The sequence below is a fragment of the Drosophila montana genome, unplaced genomic scaffold, assembly GCF_035044405.1.
Source record: "Drosophila montana isolate Dmon_TW-CO22-7 unplaced genomic scaffold, ASM3504440v1 contig_2581_1, whole genome shotgun sequence".
NCBI lineage: Eukaryota > Metazoa > Arthropoda > Insecta > Diptera > Drosophilidae > Drosophila > Drosophila montana.
Genome location: NW_026997444.1, coordinates 719,833 through 742,068, shown reverse-complemented (window position 1 = coordinate 742,068; position 22,236 = coordinate 719,833). Strand labels below are relative to the sequence as shown.

At 39.5% G+C, this 22,236-nt stretch overlaps 2 protein-coding genes across 2 annotated transcripts; both read left to right on the top strand.

Annotated features, from left to right (window-relative positions):
- Nucleotides 1-19,808: 19,808 nt before the first annotated feature.
- On the top strand, nucleotides 19,809-21,327 carry LOC135428909 (cytoplasmic dynein 2 light intermediate chain 1). The gene is made up of 2 exons (XM_064683035.1): nucleotides 19,809-20,077; nucleotides 20,140-21,327. Exons 1-2 carry the CDS (start codon nucleotides 19,847-19,849, stop codon nucleotides 21,046-21,048), a joined length of 1,140 nt encoding a protein of 379 aa, XP_064539105.1. The 5' UTR covers nucleotides 19,809-19,846; the 3' UTR covers nucleotides 21,049-21,327.
- Nucleotides 21,328-21,785: 458 nt separating this feature from the next.
- RpS28-like (Ribosomal protein S28-like) lies at nucleotides 21,786-22,171 on the top strand. The gene is made up of 2 exons (XM_064682974.1): nucleotides 21,786-21,974; nucleotides 22,045-22,171. The coding sequence occupies exons 1-2, from the start codon at nucleotides 21,845-21,847 to the stop codon at nucleotides 22,110-22,112; spliced, it is 198 nt and encodes a 65-aa protein (XP_064539044.1). The 5' UTR covers nucleotides 21,786-21,844; the 3' UTR covers nucleotides 22,113-22,171.
- The last annotated feature ends 65 nt before the right edge of the window (nucleotides 22,172-22,236 follow it).

The window sequence follows — 22,236 nt, the reverse complement described above, 5'->3', positions numbered from 1 at the left end:
GCAAACCATCGGATTTATCCAATTCAGCGCTTGCTTTTTACACAAGAATATACAAAAATGTTTCCCACAATGTGCTACGCTCAATGTGCTTGCGATTCAGTTGTAAAAGATAAATAAGTATAACACCATATATATGTATATGTATATTGCTATCAATAGATGCTTGGTTTTGTTTTATAATTGCAAATTCGTGCACAAGAAACCACAATCCCATATATAAATATTATAATCCATTATATGTATACGCATAATGTAAAATGTTCTGTAATCCAAAACCAAGCTACAAAAAGGAGGAATAATAAGCAAATCAAATTAAATCATCGGAAAATGTAAACAGTGAGAAAATTATTTGTGCATCCGTATAAGAAACGATTCAAGAACAGGTCAATGGTCTACAAAACTATGGTATTCCGCATTTTCTGAATTTACATTTTTAATAAAAATAAATTAAATTGAAAACGAATAGTTCAATGCATTTCGTGTTTTGCTCAACTTTAAATACATATATATTCTTGACATCGGATCTCTGGATCACTTTCCACCACATCTATGCGAGAGTCTTTTAAATACATATTTAAACACTTTTTTTGTGCCTATAATTTAAAATATTACTTTTGCACCCATGTAATATTTAATTCTGCGCGTACTATATTGAACTCCCCTTCTATATAAAAGTATGGTTAAGGTCGATCGAATAAAGTACCATACGTTGGCCGATGTTAGTATTATGGTGAGAATCTTGGAACCAAAACATAATAATAATCAAATCTCTAAAGGTGAAATTGAAGCCATTTGGATGGTAAACAAAAAAAATAGCCGGTTTCCGCTAAGTTTCCACAGCTGCCGGTGGAATTTCCCAAATCGCATAAAATCACGTATTAATTTAAATTCCTAACTAAATTTGTAAAAAATCTCTTACCTGAATTTCCCATCCGATGCAAACCGTATTTTGATGACCCCATATTGTGATGCCCTCATCCATCTGGTCTTGCTAGCGGAAATCGAAAATACAAAATTCGCTTGTCGTTTGACACACCTACAAAGGAAACTGTCGACAGCAGCCCTAACAGACACCCAACCACAAGTTTATAGCCGGGCTCAGCTTTTGTTGGCCACATTCATTTTGTTATTTTTTCCTCTAGAGCCTAAAGCATATGGCGTGGAAGCTGTGTGTCGGCCAGAACATCAAATTAAAGGATGGAATTTTACCCTATATTTGTCGCCTGGTTGTTTCAAAGATTTTTTTCAATTTCCAATTTGCTTCAAACTTATTTTCAAAGGTCTACATAAGGACTTAATGAATACGTGTTGCATTGATTTGGCATATTCCACCCGCAAGTGTGGAAAAAACGCGAAAAACGTTTTTATGGAAGTTGTTTGTTTACCGTCCGATCAGTTTCAAAATAATTTTTAAAGCTTTTTGAGATCATTTATTTTATACGTGCCACGGCAAGGCAAGGGAGTATATATATATATCTACATTTCGAAAATATCGATAAAAATAAATTTGGAGCTTTGGTTTTTATGCATAGCTTGAAAAGTTATTGGACCTAAATACATATCACTATTTAGATACCTTTTTCCGCCAGCCCCTTCCCGATCAAAAAATTGAGAAAAACTAATTTTAAAATACCGAATTTTGGGAAAAGAATAAGCCCTGTCGTTAAATGCCCATCAATCGATCTGTATCTTTATCTCTATATATACAATCCGTAGGATCTTTAAAGTGGAATTTTAAAGTTGATTTCATTCTTTGGTTCTTATTCGATGATATTCAATCTAACTTTTAGGTATTCTATAATTTTGTTTACAAAACGCGGAAAATAGTTGGAAAACTGATATTTTAAATTTGAAGAAAATAACTTGGACCGGGTAATGTCGGGAATTACCAGCTAATGTACACAGAAAGAAAAAAACTTGAAACTTGAATAAACTTTTATTCTTCTTGATTTTTTTAAACTTGTATTAGGTACATATACTGTTTAAAATAACTTTTTTGTACTTGATGCAAGAATATTAATACTTATTCTTAGACCTTTTAGAGCTTAAATGATGAATGAATCAAGTACGAATTATACTTAACTCAAGAATTTTGAGCTCGAGTTCGGGCTCAAAACGTTACGAATTTTTTGGTATAGAATCAAGTACGAAAAGTCTTGTCATAAGCCCGTCGTTTTTCTCTCTGTGTATGAATATGTAAAAGGAAGCTACAATGTGAACAAAGGTTAGTTTCTGTTTATTTTTAAAGATTACGGATATGTTCTTCCAATACACTAAAAAGGGAGTTGTGAAAGGCGGGGGTCCAAAATATTTCAAAGCTTTACGCGATTATATATTTCGAGTTTAAAGCTTATATTTATTTAATATTATTATTTATTAATATTTTTACTATAGATACAGATCTAACAGATTGAGCCTAAGATATTTATGGTAATTGTTATACAATTATGTTCTCCTGTTCCCGGCTGGCTGCACTCGTGATCTTCATACAGAGTCCTTGGGCAATTGTTTTGCATTAATGATTGCAGGCATAGCTGGACACGTTCCTACCACACTCAGTTTTGTAGTTGCTTTTTTTTTCTGGTCCGTCGAAAATTTACAACTGGGCAAATGGAAGTCGAAACTTTGGAGCCCAACGCAGCATGCAGGTCACATACACAAAGGAGTCAGAAAATTCGACATCGTCGCAGGGCTGCTGGGCATGGCTAAGCTACCACTCTTTGCCTTCCATGTCCGTGCCTAGATGATGTCCTTGCTGCTCCTGATATTGGATTTGTTGCCGGTCAGCTAACGCTAACGAGCGGGCAACCAACTGACGTGTGGCGCATTGGGCTCGCAATAACAAGAAGCCGCAAAAAGAGAGAGAGAGCAAGGACACCATTGGGGTCAGTTGACGGCGACAAGGATACGGATACGGATTGGAATTCGTATGCCGATTTGACTCGGCTAAGGCGTATGCTGACAAATTGAATAACTTGGCGCGTCATGCCATTAATTATAATTATAATTCAAATATACCAGGCATAACGCATACGACACGTTGCCCCAGCCCGAAATCCCTCGTCTTTGTGAAGCTGCAGCAGCTGCAGCTGCAACAACCGTCAACTACTTGAGGCTGTTTGCTGCTGCCGCCGCCTTTTTTTTGTTTACTGTTGTTGCTGTTGCAGCTGTTGCTTCTGCTTTTGCTGCTTTTCAATTACTTGCACTTCTCCGTTGACGTCGCAGTTGCCGCCTTGTTGTTGTTGTTGTTGTTGGTTTTTGCTGTTGTTTGCATTTTCTTTTGCCCAAGAGCTTGTCAACAACTTCATTATCGCATGCGGCATGCGGCACTGTGCAACATCATCAACTCCCACTAGACAAGCAAATTTAAATCAATTAAGTAATCTTATTGCCGCTGCTGCTGCTGCTTCGCCTTTTGCCGTTGCCTGCTTTTAGGCGCCAACTGACGCTTTTTGTGTCAAGCATTATAACTGTGGCAATTCCCTGCCATGTGTGGGCGTGGGCGTGGTCGTGAGTGTGGGCTGGCAAACTTTTGCTGTCTTGCATATTTTGTGCAGATTAATTAAATTGGTTGCATGCAGCTGCTGGCAAACGGGGGCTGCCTCCTTACATGTCTGAGCGTATTTTAAGTATTTTGGGCAACTGAATTAAGAATAAAGAGCAGTTTTTAATTTAATGAGAAAACATCAATGTGAGGTGTTATTCAAATAAATCATTGACCGCAATCGTAGTCTGAGCAGTTTAATAGCTAATTAATTGCATTAATCGTTAGATAGTCCTTCTAGTTAATGTATATTATATATATATCCGACGAGAAGTGAGTGTAAGAATCTGGTGCTAATAGGTCAAAAGGCATTTGTTACTTTCTCCAAATTCTTAAGTCAAATACTTGTGAAAAATGTCAATTATTTTTTATTTTTTTAACAAGGTAAAAGTTTGACTTTTGCGTTATAATTGTTGCCATTTCTATTACCTCTCTATTGAAATGGGTTAAGATTTATGGCGACCCATTTTTATATATTTTTTCATTTATTTTTGATTAGCTTATTTGTTGATACTATTCTTTACCATCTTAACATAGCTGCATATTGAGGGAATTAACATACTAAACATTAATTATTAAGTCTTATACGTCGCTTTAATTATTCGATTTTTACTTAGATCTATTCAAGTACCGAGATTGGGAGATCGATGGAAAGTCTCCGTCGCCATCTTCTGCAAAGCCTTTTTGCCTATGGGAAATTCATGGAAAAAGCTCCCACTTTTTCGTTTATGGGAAAAGATCATGTTGCAATCATTTTCAAACCTTATCTTAAAACAATATATTTTCATTGAATGGGGTCCTGTTTCACCGATTTAGGATAGCTATATTATATATCATGCGGTAGAAGTATCAACATTTCTTTTATTTATTTATTGGTTTTTAATTTTTTCACAATGCGAAATAATTTTATTTGTGTGCTTTAATGCAAATATTAAATAAAAATTACAAACATACTTAATAACAGCCTTGGTTACATTGCCGCCTGAAAAAACATTCTCTTAATGCTTCAATTATGCTTAAATAGAGTCCTTACAGTCCTTTCTAACACATTTCTCTTATGTCGCCGCTAACAGCAAAAGAGAACAGCAACTGCGCCTGCATTTCCCCTACGTGTGTTAACACTAACATTAGCTTACATTGTCGCGAGTTAACAGTATTTGCTCTTGACTGTTAAGGAGATGCCAGAGATTTGGCTTAAGAGTTGTTCGTCATGTAATGTTACATGTGTTAACAGTTTTAAACGGCAACTGTAAAGAGTTTGTTTTAGCCCGAAAATAGACGGCTGCAATTGCAACTGATAAATGCATTAACATTGGCTACAGTTGCAGTTGCAGTTATCAATCAGCTGACTGCAACTACACCTGCTGAGATGTTAGAGGTATAATTGCAGTATATTACAGCTTTATTTTGATCTTAAATCAGGCATAGAATCTAATTAATATCTCATTCAAAGCTTGAAAATGTTGCAAATACTTAAAAAATATCATAAAAGTTCCGTTTCAGTTGCCACTTTCTTCGTTTATTTCTAGAACACTTTCTGGGATTGTGAGATAATTGATGGCAAATCTGTATTGAAAATAAATTTGAAGAACAGAGATTCAAGTTAAAACATTAAGCCCAGATTAACTGGCAGCTATAAGTCTTCCATTCTAGAAACAACTTATTTATTGTTTTTATGGAAATGTGTGTTATATTTTAAATATTTAAGGCAACAAGCTAATTGCACAGCTTTTTAATTGCTTGCCAGGGTCGTGTTCTCCATAATTATGACCCACAAAATCCCCTTTAGTTCCTTAGCAAGAAATGCAATGCACAGAGGCGCCAATTGTCTCGCCGCTGGCGTTTGCTAGCAATTAAATATTTGCACTTCAGGACACATTTTGCACTATTCAAGTGCTCGGCTTTTGGCTCTTGTTTTTGGACGCGGCATAAAGCTCAAGAAAAACAATGGATTTTCCGGAAGAACTCATATCACAATGCGCAGCTGAAAAACGAAATCTGAAAAGGATCTTTTCGGCAAATTATTCCCTTAGTCTGGATTAATATTTGTCACTTTTCATCAAGTCAGATCAGATCTTGCTATGTATTAAACGGGGAAACGATGGGCTTATAAAATATTTATACCTAGTATTTATTTAAATTTAATTAACTTTTTTTTTACTCTTTGCGGTTTTTCATGACATTATTATTTATTTATTATTATTTATTATTTATACTATTACGATTATTACGAAGTTCTGTTCAAAATTCGATTCGATAAATTGTCAACAATTTTTAATTCCAATTCAACGAATACCCAACCTTAGAATTTAATGCAGTTGCATTTATAATCCTTTTTTTTATTTATCCTTTATTTTATTTTGCTACTCATGTGCATTCTATATATTGGTCGCATTTCAAATCTTTTGCACGTACTCCTATTTCTTTTCAATTATGTGCAAATCTGTCCTGATTCCTGATCAAAGAATAATTAGAATAAATGTCAAAAAAATGGGTAAAAAATGAAATACATAAATCCTAGTCATGTGGCCAGAAGGATGATTCCATAATCTAAACAAACAAGTCCATATTTAAGATGGTACCAAATTATAAACAAGAGGATATAGTTACTGCTACTGCAATTTAACATTATAGTTTATTATTGTACCAGATAAGTTTTTAATATTTTTTTCAGCCAATAATTCTTCTAAATTTATCTTTTATTCGTTTATACCCCGAAGCCATTTTGTGTAAGAGAAAGAAGGGTTGCATCTGCGACCCCATTAAGTGCATATATTCTCAATATCAATAGCCGAGTCGTTATTATGATGTGCGTCTGTCCGTCTGTCCGTCTGTCTGTCAGTCTGTCTGAAAAAGTTTTGAACGTAGATCTTCCCAGAGCCCGCACAGTACGACAAACGATAACTTTCCTAGTTTCCAAACAATCGATAAAAATCGATATTAAAAAACTCTGTTTTAGAGCAAATCTCTTAGGTTGTAAGAGCTAGGGACACCAAATTTGGTTTGTAGCTTCTATATTAGTATATTTAGATCAGACATCTTTCATTTAAAAGCTATTGAAGTTATTGAAGAAACTGTTAGAAGAAGGTTGAGGGTATCCCTTAGTCGATAACTGGCTCAGTTTGGAAGCAATCGATAAAAATCGATATTGAAAATCTGTTTTAGAGCAAATCTCATAGGTTGTAAGCGCTAGGGACACCAAATTGGATTTGTAGCTTCCATTTAAGTCTATTAAGCTCCGGCATCTTTCATTTAAAAGCTATTGAAGTTGAGGTTGAGGGTATCCCCTAGTTGGGCACACCCGATTAGAGCACTCTTACTTGTTTTATTACAATCAGATGCCATTTGGAACTAAAGATAATATGTGTCAGGCATTGTTTTAGTCAGCTGCCGTCGTCCTCTTTGGCACGTTGAACGGCATTTGAGTTTGGGCATCAAATAAATTTGGCTTTCACCTAGAACTGGAACATTTTCACTTCCGCTGTCGCTGCACTTTGGACCAGCTCATAAGTATGCTGTCCCTCTTTTGCTTTTCGGCCCGGCAACTGTTGCTTTGACTCCGCCTAAATGATGGGCACAGACTCTGCGACACTCAGTAAATTACCGGGAACGCGTCGACTTCTGGTCGTAAAAATGGAATGCTTAATTGCAGCCTCGACTGAGCTTGGGCCGATGCCACCGAGCTGATAATGCCACGTGGAGAAAGATGGGCGGCAAAAGACGCTGTTGGCTTTGGCTTCAAAATTTGTCACTGGAGCTTGAAATATTGTCACAAAATCGGTTCGGTTCGGTTCGCTTGGCGGAGCGCGTAAACAGAGCTGAGCTCGGAGCTCGCAATCGCAGCTGTGTTTACCTTTAAATTTTGGTTTTCAATAATATTTGTCTTGGCTTCTGTTTGCATGCGCTGCTTGTCCATATGTCTGCTCCGCCAAAAATATCAAATGCAAAACTCGGGTTGCACACGGGGCAGGGCAGGGGCAGGTAGACAAGGTACACTTTCACATGCGATGGCAAAAATGGCGATGGCGGTGCTTGGCTTATCTCTGCTGCGACAGCCATATTTACCTGCCTGCCAAATATATGCACCATATATATATATATATATGCAGGTGCGCATGTGAATGTTAGCTACTTGAGCTTAGGGCAAACATCCGTGTGCATTTTTTTGCAGCTCTAGATATGGCTTGGCAGGCGCAGGTCCTTAAACAAATTGGCCGAATTTCGAATGCGCTCACCTGACTTTGAGATACAATTAAGAATTGATGAACTACTTATTGGCAGAGGGGCAAGTGGAACGAGCAGGCCAAATAATTGTGCGCTGTTTGTTGCCAATAACTTGGCTCATAATAACTTATACTGTAATACAGACTGAACTTTTAAAATTGAATTGACAATCCAAATTGTCTGGATAACATACAAGTATACTATATTCCAAAGTATATTATCAGCATACCCTATCTTTAACACTATTTCTAGCAAGGTTTTGTGTATATTTATTTCAACCAAAAGGTGTCTCTTGACACCTGAGCTAATAAGAAGGGAAAAAGTTTTCAAAATTATTCTCTTTTAATTTTTGTTTGTCGAGGATTATGCTAATACTAAATTAATTGAGCAATCATTTAATGAATTGTTAAAAAGTGAATTTAGAAAAAAATTAATAAATTTAGAAACTAATTTCAAGTTAAAAATTAAAAAGTTGTCTTTTGACACCGTTGGTTGAAAACGTGAAGCGATCTTCTGGCATCCGCACTCGATCTCCAGTCAAGTTTGCCTGCAATTAGCAGCCAGGAGCACTTTTGCATCCTGGTCGAAGTCGTGGTCCATTTGTAGCTTTGCCTGTAAGCTTCTCTTTGACTCTGCCTCTGCCTGCCTCCCGCCTTCAGCCTGCCGAATGCCACATTAGCTGCCCTTGCCCCCGGCCACAGTTCGGTTTGGAGTACGTCTGCGTGAGAGTTCCCCCTTGCCATTGTATGAGTTTTTCTACGATTTGCTATTTTTTCCGGATTTTTGTTTGCCATTGTTGCCGCTCGTCTGCGGCATTGGCCCCACTTCTGCCCGCGCCTTACCTATTTTCCTCGCTCGTTGCGTATAAAAGTGACGCCAAATTTCTTTGGCGTCAGCCAATGCACAACACACACACACACACACACCGCACATGGCACACAGATACAGACTCCCACACAAACGTGTTGTTGTCTGACTCCTCGCGTTGGTTGTGTGTCATGTCTCTGACTTTTTCGTAGTTCGACTTTTCGGTTACGGCGTAAAAATTAAAAAAAATAAAAATAAATGCTTGTAAGTGTGTGTGTGTGCGCGCAGTTTGTCAGTTTCGCACAGACCCCGCCCCCTGATTCCACCTGAGTTTTATGCAACAAAAGTTTTGCCTCCGTGCATATTGGTAATTTATTGGCATAAAATGCCAGCAACGCGCAAACAATGCACGCAAATTTGTTGCTTCCTTGCCTTGGATGGCAAGCAATTGAATATATATATAAATATATATATAAATATTTTCGAATTTTAGATATAACTTATTCGCCCCTATCCCGCCTGCAAGCAATTTGAATATACCCAAACTATCTGGAACTCAACGTCTAAAGTTTTATTTTAAGAATAAGTTGAATAAAGAAAAATTGCTGGGTCTCCGCTCATGTTTGTCTTTTGGTGCGAATCTTAAAATCGCAATATAAACTTTCGTTCATTCAACCTTTTACTCGCATTTATCATACAAAAGATGTTAGTTCTCCGAAAATTGTGAAAAACGTATCAAATGAATTTTCCCAAACGTGTTTGGAAATGATTTTTAAGACGATTCGATTGTAAATAAAACTCTCAACAAACGTGTTACACCAATTTTCCATAGTTGCGAAAGAAATTTTCAAATTCGGTAAGTTTTTCCCCAAAAGTATGTGAATCGCATTTTTTATTTAGATTTTGCGAAAATTTACCCCCCTATTTTCCTTGGATTTTCCGAAAAGTGTGAAACCCCTTTCAAATGAATTCGAACACAGATCTTTAAAAATGAATTTGGAGGCCGATCGGATAATAAACAACGAAAAAATATGTCATGCAACTGTTTTTCGCGTTTTTTCCACAATTGCGGGTGGAATTTCTAAAAGAGGTTTAGCGTGCAGCTTCACCTCACAAGGTTACAATCACCAATCAGTCAGTCAGTCAATCAGTCAAACTTGTAGTTATTTTGGCCAGCCTGGGACAGCATTTGCGAATTGTAAGAACTTACAGAACACACACATACATTCATATTTAATAAATAGAATTGCATTTGTGAATGTAAAACATTGTGTGCTGTATATAGAGAGTTCTTCTCAAGGGAGATCAAATCTTGGTGTGGCTGAGAGGCATGAGGCGATGGCAAATAGATTGGTCGCTTGGTTGCGAGTTCGACACCGGCAAAGGGTACAATTAAAAAAAAAAAGTTTAGGTATATATGGCGTCGATAGAAAAAGGTTCAGGGTATCCCCTAGTCGGGCACTCTTATTTGTTTTTATAGATATTTATTTTAACTTCATCTGTATTCGGAGCACTAAGACTAAGACTTCCTTTTTATATATATATATATACATATATGTGCGCTGTGGCTAAATTTGTTTTTGTGTTGGTTAGCACCTCAGCATAAAATTCATTTCCCGTATATTTGAACGTCGCTCAAATGTCAGAGAAGGATGTGTGCAAGTGTTTTTTGCACGTCGCCACAGCGAATCGACAAGCCCTTCCGCATGCGTACAGGCATCCCGTTCTCTTGCCCTCCCCCCTTCGACCCACTGAACCCCCGTCAGAGCCATAGACTTACGGGTTGGCCTTCCTTTCCAGTGTGGAAGTTCAATATTTCCGTTAAATGCGCGACATGCTGTTCGTCCGGCGATTTCCTGCTCGATTCACATTTGACACATTACGGGGCCACAGCGGCGCGTGATGTTATTTTCATACTCTGTTCGTTTCGGTCCGAGGTCCGACTGTCCGACTGTCCGTTTGAACGTATTTTGATGCCAGAGACTAGCCACACCCAACTTTATAAATAACAGCTTAAGAGCCAAAGCCAAAAAATGTAGCAAGTCGATTACGGATAAACACGGTTACAGCTCCAAAGTCACAGACCCCATAATCAATATTTATTGTTAATTATTGATATTCCTAATATTTATCCGATCTTTCTTATGGAAGCTATTTGATATAGTGGCCCGATGTTGATAAGATGTTGCATATACTCATATGAGGATCATAATGGAACTATTAAGTCCCGGGCTCGGTCGGTTATATAATAACTTTATAATAACTTCCATGTTTCTTAATCGATCTTGATACACTTTTAAGCATTAGATTTAATCGTGCGAGATTGTCTCGATTATTGATGCTGATCAAGAACATATACACTTTATGAGGTTGAAGATGTTTCCTTCTGCCTGTTACATACAAAGGAAACTTCTTTGTTTACCATCCGATCGGCTTTAAACTCATTGTCAACGATCTTTGTGAGAATTTCGGCAAGTGCCGGTCAAAATTTAAGAACAAAAGTTTCGGCTTCATGATTTCCACACAATATTCGATGAACGTTCAAGACACCACGGGTAGACCTTAAGTTTTCACGCTCAGAAACTGGATGAAAAACATAGATGTTAAGCACAAATCTTCCACGGGCAAGGCCGGAATATGCGCGGAATATACCCTAGTACTAAATATATAGAGTATAGAATATACCCAGAACATACCCTAGTACTAAATATATAGAGTAAAGATATAGTAATAGGAAACGGGGAAAATTTGTTAGCCTATCCGGCAAGCTATCCTCCTACTCATAGCTGGGCGTGGTCAGCTATTTCCCGAGGGTAACCTAAGAGCAAATATTTTATTAGGAGCAGGGTAGCATATTCAGTGGAGAAAACTTGATACAATCTATTGTCATTTATTTAGATTTTATTAGATATTTATTTATTTATTTATTGAAAAGAGTTGTACTTAGCGTAAGCTGTCGTACACATTTATTCATGAAATGATTTAAGTGGATCTTTGGAAGTTACCCGGCCGATCAGTCGGTCATGGTTGTCTATGACTGTCTATGACAGAAGCTATAAATAATTAGCCATTCTGTGGTACAATCAACAAAACAGTCCATTTGCATGCGCTAAAAAGCAGGGCACACAAAGCACAAAAGCGTTGCCTACTTAATGGGGCTCGATGGGGCGAAGGGGCGAATGGGGGGCGCTGGGGCTCATGAGAATTGAAATTGTTTTAATTGAAACGGAAAACGCGTAAATTTAAGTGCTGTGCGTGTGTGTGTGTGTTTTTCTATTTGCATTCAATTTCACTGTGCAACAAAACCCAAATTGCAATGGACACTGCTGAAACGGAGCGAGGCCAAAGGGCAACAACGGGCGTGTGTTCAAAGGAGAAACAACGAGCAAAGTGTTTATTAACTTTGGCTGTTTGATCCACTTTGCATGCCAGGTCCTTGCCATTGTTGTTACTCTGTTTAAGGATGTTAGCCATCAGCCAGAAGTGCCACAAAAAGGGCCCCACAACATGAATGAATGAGAGAGAGAGAAGGAGGGGGAGGGAGAGCGAGAGAGGAAGGGACGTAGCTGGGTTGAAGATAATTCAAATGTAATTTAGAAAAGCAACTCGTTTGATTTGTTACTCGTGCAGACGGCTTGCCCCGCATCATCCGCATCATCAATGCATCCCGGCGCGCCTACATCTGGCCGGGATTAGGGGCAAGTGCAAGTGCATAGCCGAAAGTTGGTTCTGTTTTGGTTTTGCTATTGCTACAAAATTATCTGCTAATTAGATTTACCTAGCTTCCTAGGCTGCAGCTGTGGCTAATTAAGCGCACGAGCTTTAAAAAATTGTGGGGCCAAATGAAAACTCGATATTTAGCCAAGAATTGAAAGCAACGCAATTGAAATGCTAGCAGAAAATTCGCCTCAATATGCTGAGTTCAACTACGTTTACTATATTAGACAAATTAATTTCATATCTTCAGCAAAACAAACCTTCAATCAAAGACAACAAATGGGCACAGAAATATTTTGTTATGCGGCTCTAAATAAAAAGCCTATGGATAACTAGTCTGGAAATGCCCAAAAAGCGAGCAGATTTTAAATAAAAATAATAATAATGTTAAAAGAGAATATAATAATAATAATAATATTTAACCCAAATATGTTTCTTATTATAAGTATATAAACATAATACAGCTTCACGCAAGGCACGAATGTTTTATCCTGCTAAGTTCAAAGGGAAGCCACGGAAAATGGGACAACACCTGCCCACGTGAAACATGATGGCAGGAGGCTAACCAGAGGATGCATGCGGGGGGAGGGGGGGGGCTGCATCTGCCAAGCTCAAGTGGTGTAAGCTTGGCAAGAACTTTGCCGTCTGACTGACTGACTTACTGAATGACTGACATTTGAATTACGAGAAGCTTCAAATGGCAAAGAGAGCGCGCGCGAGAGAGAGAGAGAGAAGGAGAGAGAGAGAGAGAGGGAGAGAGATGGAGAGTCGGTAGCTCAACCAACGAACTCTCAACACAAACTCAACAAAGTGACACGACTTGAATTGGCTGCCAAGCGTGAACGCATACAAGTTGGAGTCGGTCGAGCCAGGACTTGGCCAAGAAAGAGCAAAAAAAAAAAATTGCCAGCTGCATTAGGAGTGGGAAAGGGGGAAGGGGGCACTGCTTAGTCAAAAGTTGAAGTCCCTTTTGCAGTTTGCCTATTTACTTGGTCGAAACTAAGTGAAAAGTCTCACAGTGAACTTTCGAGAAGCCTCCAATCAAATTGCTGCAAACAAGGCATAATTTATGTGCCACATTGCCATCAGCCGCCTTAAGCAGCACGATTTAATTCAAATCAAAGCAAAAAGATCTAAAACAATGCTTCAAGCATTTTAAATCGACGAGGACTGGCAGAATCCAGATGGGACCAGCAACTGCTTTTGGAATCTCCCAAAATCGTATCGAAAGCTCATGTTAACACAAAAAAAAGATTCTATTTCTCTTTTTTTTCTCTCTTTTAATTAGCTAATCTATTTATCTTAGCCTAGCTTTACAATAATGGGATTTACATGCTTAATATTACTTATTAAGTTTTATAATTATTCGATTTGGCTTTTCTTTATCTGAGTTCCCGGCTTGGGCGATCAATGGGGTGGACTTCCCGTCTCTTTTTTTTCTTCTGCAAACCCTTCTTGCCTATATAATGGGGAGGGGTGGGCAGAAGGATGGGCCATGTAGCTGATGGACTGCTGTCCTTAAAGGATCATCCACCAAGGCAACCTTTAGGTCGCTTGCTAAGGCTCAAAAAAAGCAAACAATTGCATGCAAATTTAATGAGCTATGTTCAGCATACTTAGATAACATGCATATGCTTAAAATATTAAAGCCTTTCATTTTAAATGTCTAAGAAATATTAGTTAAAAAATTATAATTTCTCTAAGCTCTCTAAAGCCCAAGCTAATTCTAAACAAATGTACAAACAAATACATTTTACCCTTTTTACCCATTTCTAATGGGTTCAGGGCATAAAAAGTAGCTTGTTCGACTTCGTTATTCATGTTTATCAGGAACATTAATATCTTAAAGGCTGCTTTGACAGCTCTTTACACTTATATTCTGGGCAGACAAAACTGAAAAAAAGGCATTTTTTCACACTGCGTTTTTTTCATGATCCCATAAAGCATATTCCTTGGTGTGTCAGATTAGAGATACTTTTTCTCATGCGTGGGTTAATGTTGGCCATAAATTGCGTATATAGACTGATAGACGTATCCTTATCCTTATCCTTACCTTAACCTTATTGTTTTTTCGCATTGGATCCGATTGTGACATGAGAATACGTTCCGAAAATTGACTACCATTGCAGGCATGTGGTACTGCACGATATAATTATTTTGTATTTACCAAACACGTCTCTTTTTCAAATATTTTTTCTTTTGACCGATTGCTTCAATGGCTCGATGGGATCTAACCTGGACAAGCTTTGGTGAGCTCGACTAACTTCTCGATCGTGTCTTTGGCAAATCCAGAATTTTGGCTATTTCCATCTCTTACTTTTTAGAGCCTAGCATGCGAATCGAATTTGGAATAATTAATATCTTCCCTACTTAGTACACATATTTAATGCATATAATTTTGAATAATTAAGGTACCTAATAGCTCTTGACCTAACTTTCCACCTCATGCCCACAGGCAAAACTATTTCGAACTGTCTATAGCCAGTTCCAAAGTTGGGGGCCATGACCCGAAAGCCTATCAAATGCTGGTCAAGTGGAGGTCAACGGAGTTCTACAGAAATTGCAATTACGTGCCGTGCAGTTACCATAGAGCATTACGGGCTAAAATTCCTCACCTCAGCAGAACTACGTGCAGCACTGTGCTCCTGGCATAAATTAAACTAGACCTCCTTGGATGGAGGGATGGATGGCTGGCTGGCTGGCTGGCTGGATGTTGCCCACGTTGTGTTATCTATAGCTCCGCTGGGCAGTGCTCCGGTTTTTAATTAAGAATTGCAGATGCTTATAGGCCTGCTTCTATGAAGGTGGCACGTGGAGAGGGTCTTTCTCCGTTTAACGTCGATCTGCTTAAGTTTAGCTGCACACAAAATACGAATACAAATATGAATGGAAATCAATCTGCATATTGAAAATTGCAAAACTACCAGAAATATGCACATAACTTGTTCGTGGTGGCCAGCGAATATAGAGGAGCCTCCAGTTCGGCTACGCAGAGTCCTTGTCGTTTCTCTCTCTTGGTCGGCTGCTGCACAAAGCAAAAACTTCGCCCTGCAGCTTTTTGTTGCTGTTGTTGTTGTTGCTGTTGTTGCCAGCAAAGGCAAATTGAAAAACTAATTTTCAACAACAAAAGCAATGCAGGCGCTGCTCCAAAAATGGTTTGCATAAAATTTCCATAATACAATTTCGATAATTTCACAAGTCGCAAAAAATGCATCTCCCCTTGCAGCTGACAGACAAACTTGGCGCCCCAAAAAAAAAAGACCCATTCCCAGTCCCCAGTCCCCAGTCCTAGTTCCTGACAGCCCATCAAAATCGGTTAGCATATAGTCGGGCCCCAGGCAGGCCTTTTCGCCCAGACCTGCCGCCCACAAAAGAACGTGTCAACTCTGACAGCAACTCGAAGGATTGCAACAATTACAGGACTAACAAGAATTCGCCTTGATGACGCTCGAATTTGTCCTTGATGTTTCCTTCGCTTGCCACTCCTTCCTTGTCTGGCCAAGGTCAGGAATAATTGTGCGTTAATATATTTACTTAACAGAGAGAGTTCAATCTCGGTTGCCTTTTAAATGATGTATGCCCCTTTTTATACCCTTGCAGAGGGTATTATAATTTTGTCGTGAAATTTGTAACGCATAGAAGGAGACATCTCCGACCCATAAAGTATATATATTCAGTATCAACAGCCGAGTCGATATAGCCATGTCGAACTAGTCTCTCAGTTTTATGAAACTTTGCAGAAGTCCCTCTTTCTGTTGCACGCAGTTCATATGTCAAAACCAGCTGGATCGGACCACTATATCATATAGCTGCCATAGGAACGATCGGTCGAAAAGTAAATTGTTGTATGGAAAACTTTTTTGTTTATCAAGATATCTTGACCAAACTCGGCATTTATTAGTTTTACTATGCTTCTCATATATATGCCAAATCCTATCAACATCGGACCGCTATATCATATAGCTGCCATAGGAACGATCTGTCGAAAATTAAGTTGATGTATGGAAAACTTTTTTATTTTTCAATATATCTTAAGCATACTCGGCATTAACTATCTTCCCTGTGCTTCTTAGATACGGGCTATGAGCATTACGAAAAGTTTGGGTCTGCAAGGGTATTAAATCTTCGGCGTGCCGAAGATAGCCCCTCTTTCTTGTTTAATTGTCGAACAGAGAAGGTTGTAATGAAAAATTCAACATCCACAGGACCTTCAACAAATGGAAGTAGAGCCGCGGACGATAAACTTTAACTTACGCACGTTCCGAGTGCACAGTCAGCCATTTTTCTTGCAACTTTTTTCTCACATGCCAACTTAGCTTCGGGCTTTGTTTTTTTTTCTTGACATATGACAAATGACGTCAGCGCATCCTTTTCCCATTCCCATGCCATCGCCGGGGCGTGACACAAACTTGCCCCCAAATGCTGCGTATAAATGATGTGTGCATATATTCAAAACTTTTGGGCATTGCAGGGATTGATTATCCCGATTGAAGCGCGTTGAGCAATATCCAAAAGTCAAACCTCAAGTGGCGAGGTCGACGTTTAATATCCTGCCCGCACTTCCATTCACATTTCCATCTACTTTCTCATTAGTTGACCCCTCTGATTAAATCAAAACTCAAAAGAGGAATTGTGAATATATTTTTATATTTGACTTATTACGCTTTATACCTCAAATCCATATTTCGGCCAGGTGATTCCTTTTGCGGTTGTCCATTTGAGTCTTCATTCGCATCCAATCCAATGCCAAAACTCTTAATTATATCAAACACAGAAATCACCTGGTTTGAGTACCTGTAAGATTTTCAAGTGTCCTATAATTTTTATATATTTTTGCAGATTTCTCTTGCGACACTTTCGTATATATCCCGCAGATGATATATAAGCACTATAAGATGTCACACAGAATTTTCCCGAGGACCTTTTGATACGAGTTCAAGATATAATACGAAAGTTCCAGATATAATATAAAGATCTGTCAAGAACACCGAAGTTCTTAAGCAAGTATTTCTTTTTGCTGGGGCTGAGAGCAGAAATGCAAGTGAGCAGCTTGAGATGTTCGGAAGAAGTAGGCTACTTCTATGAACTTTTGCTTTGGGGCGAGATAAAATAAAACTTGATTCAGTAGGAAGGAATTCCAACTTAGATTTCTGTGTAACCCATTAAATCATGTGAAAGCGAACGGGGAAGCAGTTAGAAGCCAGGTAGCGACTAGTTAAGTTATCATAGAAATGAGATATTTGTTAGATTAATCAGCATAAATAAGCACTAGGATATAAGCCAGGCCAATATAAAGGCAGACGCACACAAATTGTTGCCATCGATTGCCTTTGGGCGCATCCAAAAGGACCAAAAGGAGCAAGGTTGCAGCAAGTGGCCGCGAGCACGTAATCAGGAATGAATAGAACGGTAAGCAAGCAAGGGTGACCGACTAGAAGATACCCCGTACCCGGCTCGGTAGCCTAGGCTGTGCTCTTAGCAACATGTAAACTTCGGGCTAACATTCCAATTACCCGTTTGCAATTCTGAAATGGACATTATAAACATTTATAAAGACGTAAGATCTTATACAGATGGAAAAACCATGAGATGTTTTGCGGGTCGACTCCTTTTTAAGTGGGTGCAGGGCATACAAATAAAAGCAGGCCACAAAGTGCGAGGGAGGTGCAACAAAAACCAAACTCGCTTGGAGAGAGGCGATTGCATGGTTCGATTTAACCGGCGGAGTCCTGAGTGCAGCGTCTCAGCTAAAGGCCAACCCGACGAATTTCATTATCAATTGGAGCCGACGGCTAGGATGGAGCTGGCCCGGTTTAAAGTTCAAACTAATGAGTTTGTCGGACTCGGCGGGGCTGCCACCAAAATGTCAATTGGCGCATGCCTTGGGGCAAAGTAATTATGTTTGATGGCTTGGCTTGGCTCGGTTATGCTGCGCAGCCACTAAAAGCAAAAGCGAATCAGCCGGATGGAGCGTGCGGACGGAGCCGTGCCCAAACAGAGATAAGTAATATTGCCGACCACCTGTCGGGACAATATGTGCAAAGAGAATATAAATCCGTAATATTTCAGGATTGATCGTGGCTCTTCAGCTGGCTTTTCGCTCTTCGAAACGTTCGTTTTCGTTTTATATTCGTTTCCGAGACTCGCTCACTTTCTCAGAGAACAAGAGAGTAAGAAATACATATGATTTGTGCGGTAGAACGGCATCGCTGTTTTTTATCTCACTCTCACTACAGAAAACTGCTTTGGCTTACTCTCAGTGCTCTCAACTCTCTCTCAATAGATCGTTTAAATGTATGTGTGGGTGTACGTTGGCATGTGTGCATGGAGATTTTTTGCGGCGGCCATGCACACACACACAAGTTTGTGTATGGATACAAGCATTTATGCGTTCGTGTGCCTGTTGTTTACTTATCTATCTAATCCAGCTATACACACACACGCACACCCACATGCAATTTCCAAATAACATTTCGAGGTCCAAAATCGACTTCTTTTTATTAAAATTACGCCACCTGGCTTTCAGTAGGAGAAAGTGCCTGCAAAGCAGTGTAATATGTTTATAGCACACCTAATTTTAAAACATAGAACAAGCAAAAAACATAGAAACAACAACGTCGACTCATTTAACATAGTCCTGATTCAGAGATGTGAATGTGTTCACAGGAAACAAGCAGTGTATCGAGCACCTATCGAACCAAAGAAACATAGCATAAAACAAACATTTATTACCGTTATATTGAGGCGCCATCTAGTGTTTTCATCACAGCAAATGTGGAGAGCACAAATTCTCTACAACATAAAGACCGTACGAACAATTATTTCCGACAGATGTATCACCCAAGCAGTTCACAAGCAGTGTGCTAAGTATACAGTGGGCAGCGAGAAACACATTACAACATAAATATTTTCAAGTTGTAACTAATAAATCTACAGCCAATTTGTAATAATTATAAATTTCAAACATGAAATAATAACATATTTCTGTTATTGGGTATCTACCAAACGTGTTCGTTAAATTGCGCCATCTATCGATCTAAGGAAAACATAGCTTAGAACATAGAATGTTTAACATAGAACATAACGCCATTTCTTGCTTACATCGCAACAAATTCAATGAATCCAAGTTTTTCGAAGCGATGTAAAAGCGAGCTATTGTAAAAGCATATACTTCGTAGTAGATGCTCTCAATATGCTCCCTAGACACGAACTTCTGTATATATTTATCCACATCAGTATATACATACACCGTTGCCAAATGTGGTACAAATGTACCAAAATGTTTTAATGATTCGCCTTAGTTTTTATATGAAAAGAGGAAATATAAAGTCAAATGTGGTACACAATTATACAATCAAATGTACCATTTGTGTACTATATGTACCTTCGGATCAGTAGAAGCAGCAGCAGCAGCATCTGCAAGTTTTCTAACTCCCGAATAAATCACTATTATTTCACATTTTTTTTCGAGTGCATTAACTTTTACGCTTTTTTTTGTCAGATTGCCCGGAAAAAGGGGCAACACTGGCCGGCTGCCATGGTTACATTTGGAAAATGCAAACAAACTGTGCCTGGGTCATGCGTTGGCCACAGTTCTTATACAAGTTGCATGCGAAAATGCAGAGCATGTTCGAAAAAGGCAACGAACTTAGTTTGGGCGCAGCCGGCAGCATACAGGAGATCGCCGGACGCTTGGCGGAGGAGCAGGAGCGCTTGCGCCAATTGGAGGCAGCCAGCACGGCGCCCAAGGAGCGCACATTGTTCGTGCTGGGCAGCAAAGGGGTGGTGAGTGGACGATGTTCATCATGATACACGATATCGATAACTGAGTGGGAAACTGTGCGCAGGGCAAATCGACGGCTATAAACAAGTTTTTCGACCGGGAGGAGCACACGACGCGTCCGACAATGGCCTTGGAATACAGTTATGGTCGCCGCACGGGCACCGGCCGATCTGCCCAGGTGCTGAACGTGTGGGAGCTGGGATCACTGGACAACGCGGAACAGCTGCTGGAGGTGCCCATGCGCACACACGGATTGCAGCAGCTGTCCGTCTTCATCATGATCGATCTATCCCAGCCGCAGCGCGTCTGGGCGGACGTGGAGTGCGCCTATAAGGGACTGCGGGATACGGCCCAGCGGCTGATGCAGCTGGCAGCGCCGCAGCTCCGCGAGGATGTGGAGCGACGCTCCTTGGAACGTGTGAAGCACGCCAAGCAGGACATAAGCACACTGGACCTGCTGCCCTTTCCCGTTGTGCTTGTGGGCGGCAAATACGACGTCTTCATGGACTTCGAGCCGGCCCTGAAGAAGCACATTTGCCGCTGCCTCCGCTCCATGGCACATCTGGTCGGGGGCGCCGTGCTGTTCTATTCCCAGAGTGTGCCAAAGCTGGCCAAGGTGCTGCGAGACACCATTAGCCATCTGGGCTTTGGCAGTCCCACCAATCCGTTTCGCGCCCATGTCACCGACTACAATGAAGCGCTCTCCATTTGGTTCGGCACCGACAGCTGGAGCCAGATCGGCATTGGAGAGGCGGGGCGCCTGAATGTGGAGCGCATTGGTGCCACATTGAGCGTGGAGGTGCCGCAATTGCAGCTCGAGAAGCAGAAACAGCAATTGCCCCAAGATCCGGCCAGAGATGTCGGCTTCAGGGAATCGCTAATCGATGATATGCGCGCCCACAAGGACGAGGAGCTGGCCGCCATTATGAGGGATCTGACACTACGCGGCAAATTCGAAAGTGTGCACGGCTAAATATTGCAATAACTTACATACTTAACTCAAATGTAGCTGTGTAGGATTAAAGACTTATCTGGGACACATTTAAGGTGCCCTATACTCTTTTTTTTATCGGATAATTTGAGCGTAATCTACCCCAGACTCCAACGACATTATTCCTGAAACCTTCAAAGGAAAAGGATCACGGCCCAGTCTAACGGTATCTTCCTCTAGTACATGGGCTAAGTTTTAATTGGTTCTAGCAGTGAAATCCGGACGAAAATTAACCTGTCGTCAATACAATCTTGGCCCACATTATCTACTCAACACGGTTTTTTTTCCTAAGAATCCTTTAAATTAATCGACAATTTCATGATAATTTTATGTATATTTAGCAAAGGTTAATTACGCCTTCAACAATATATTTATTATTTATTTTCGACCTATTACAAGAGCTCTATGAAATATAAGTTTTATGTTGATGATGTTAATAACAATATTTTAATTTTTCGTTTTCTCATAAAACCGATCAAGGCTTTTTCTTCAAATATTATATATAATTTTTATTCTCTAAATACTACCTTACATAAAGTTGTATGTCGAACATTTTAAAATCGAAAGACTTGGGAAAGTTTTAAATTATAGGATATTGTTTCTTGCATTTACCATATAAATATTAATATTCGAATAAGCCTCTCGTCATTAATGATTAGGTAATCCAAACTGTCCGATTCCGATATTTGTGATTCTCAATATAGTAAGCTAATATATTAGTATTAAGCTTTGCGCTAGCTTTCATATCATAAAAGGAATTTTGTAAAATATCTAGAGCATGGAATCGCCCGCCGCCCCGGCCAGAGTCGTAAAAGTCCTAGGTCGTGTTGGGGCACGTGGCCTTATGACTGCGGTCCGTGTGGAGTTGTTGAAGTTTCCGCGTAATCAAATGCTCAGAGCTGTTAAAGGTAAGTAAGATTTAAAAAACAAAAACGTGCTTTTTGTGAAAGTTGCTGCCTTATTTTGCCCTATCGCCAGGTCCCGTTCGTTTGGGTGACATAATCAACATTGAAGAGGCTTTGGAGGATGTTTGGCGGCCGAAGTAATCAATCAAGTTTTTAATATTTACATAGTTTTTGGTGAATAGACGACAAAATTTCAAAAAGTCAACAAAAAATTCAAAATTATTTAAAAGTGGCGCTTTCACATTTGAAAAAGCTTAGCAGTATC

Coding starts and splice junctions, on each gene's coding strand:
- RpS28-like (XM_064682974.1), top strand. CDS start 21,845: ATGGAATCGCCCGCCGCCCCGGCCAGAGTCGTAAAAGTCCTAGGTCGT. Junction 21,975..22,044: donor AATGCTCAGAGCTGTTAAAG/GTAAGTAAGATT, acceptor CCCTATCGCCAG/GTCCCGTTCGTTTGGGTGAC.
- LOC135428909 (XM_064683035.1), top strand. CDS start 19,847: ATGCAAACAAACTGTGCCTGGGTCATGCGTTGGCCACAGTTCTTATAC. Junction 20,078..20,139: donor TGCTGGGCAGCAAAGGGGTG/GTGAGTGGACGA, acceptor AACTGTGCGCAG/GGCAAATCGACGGCTATAAA.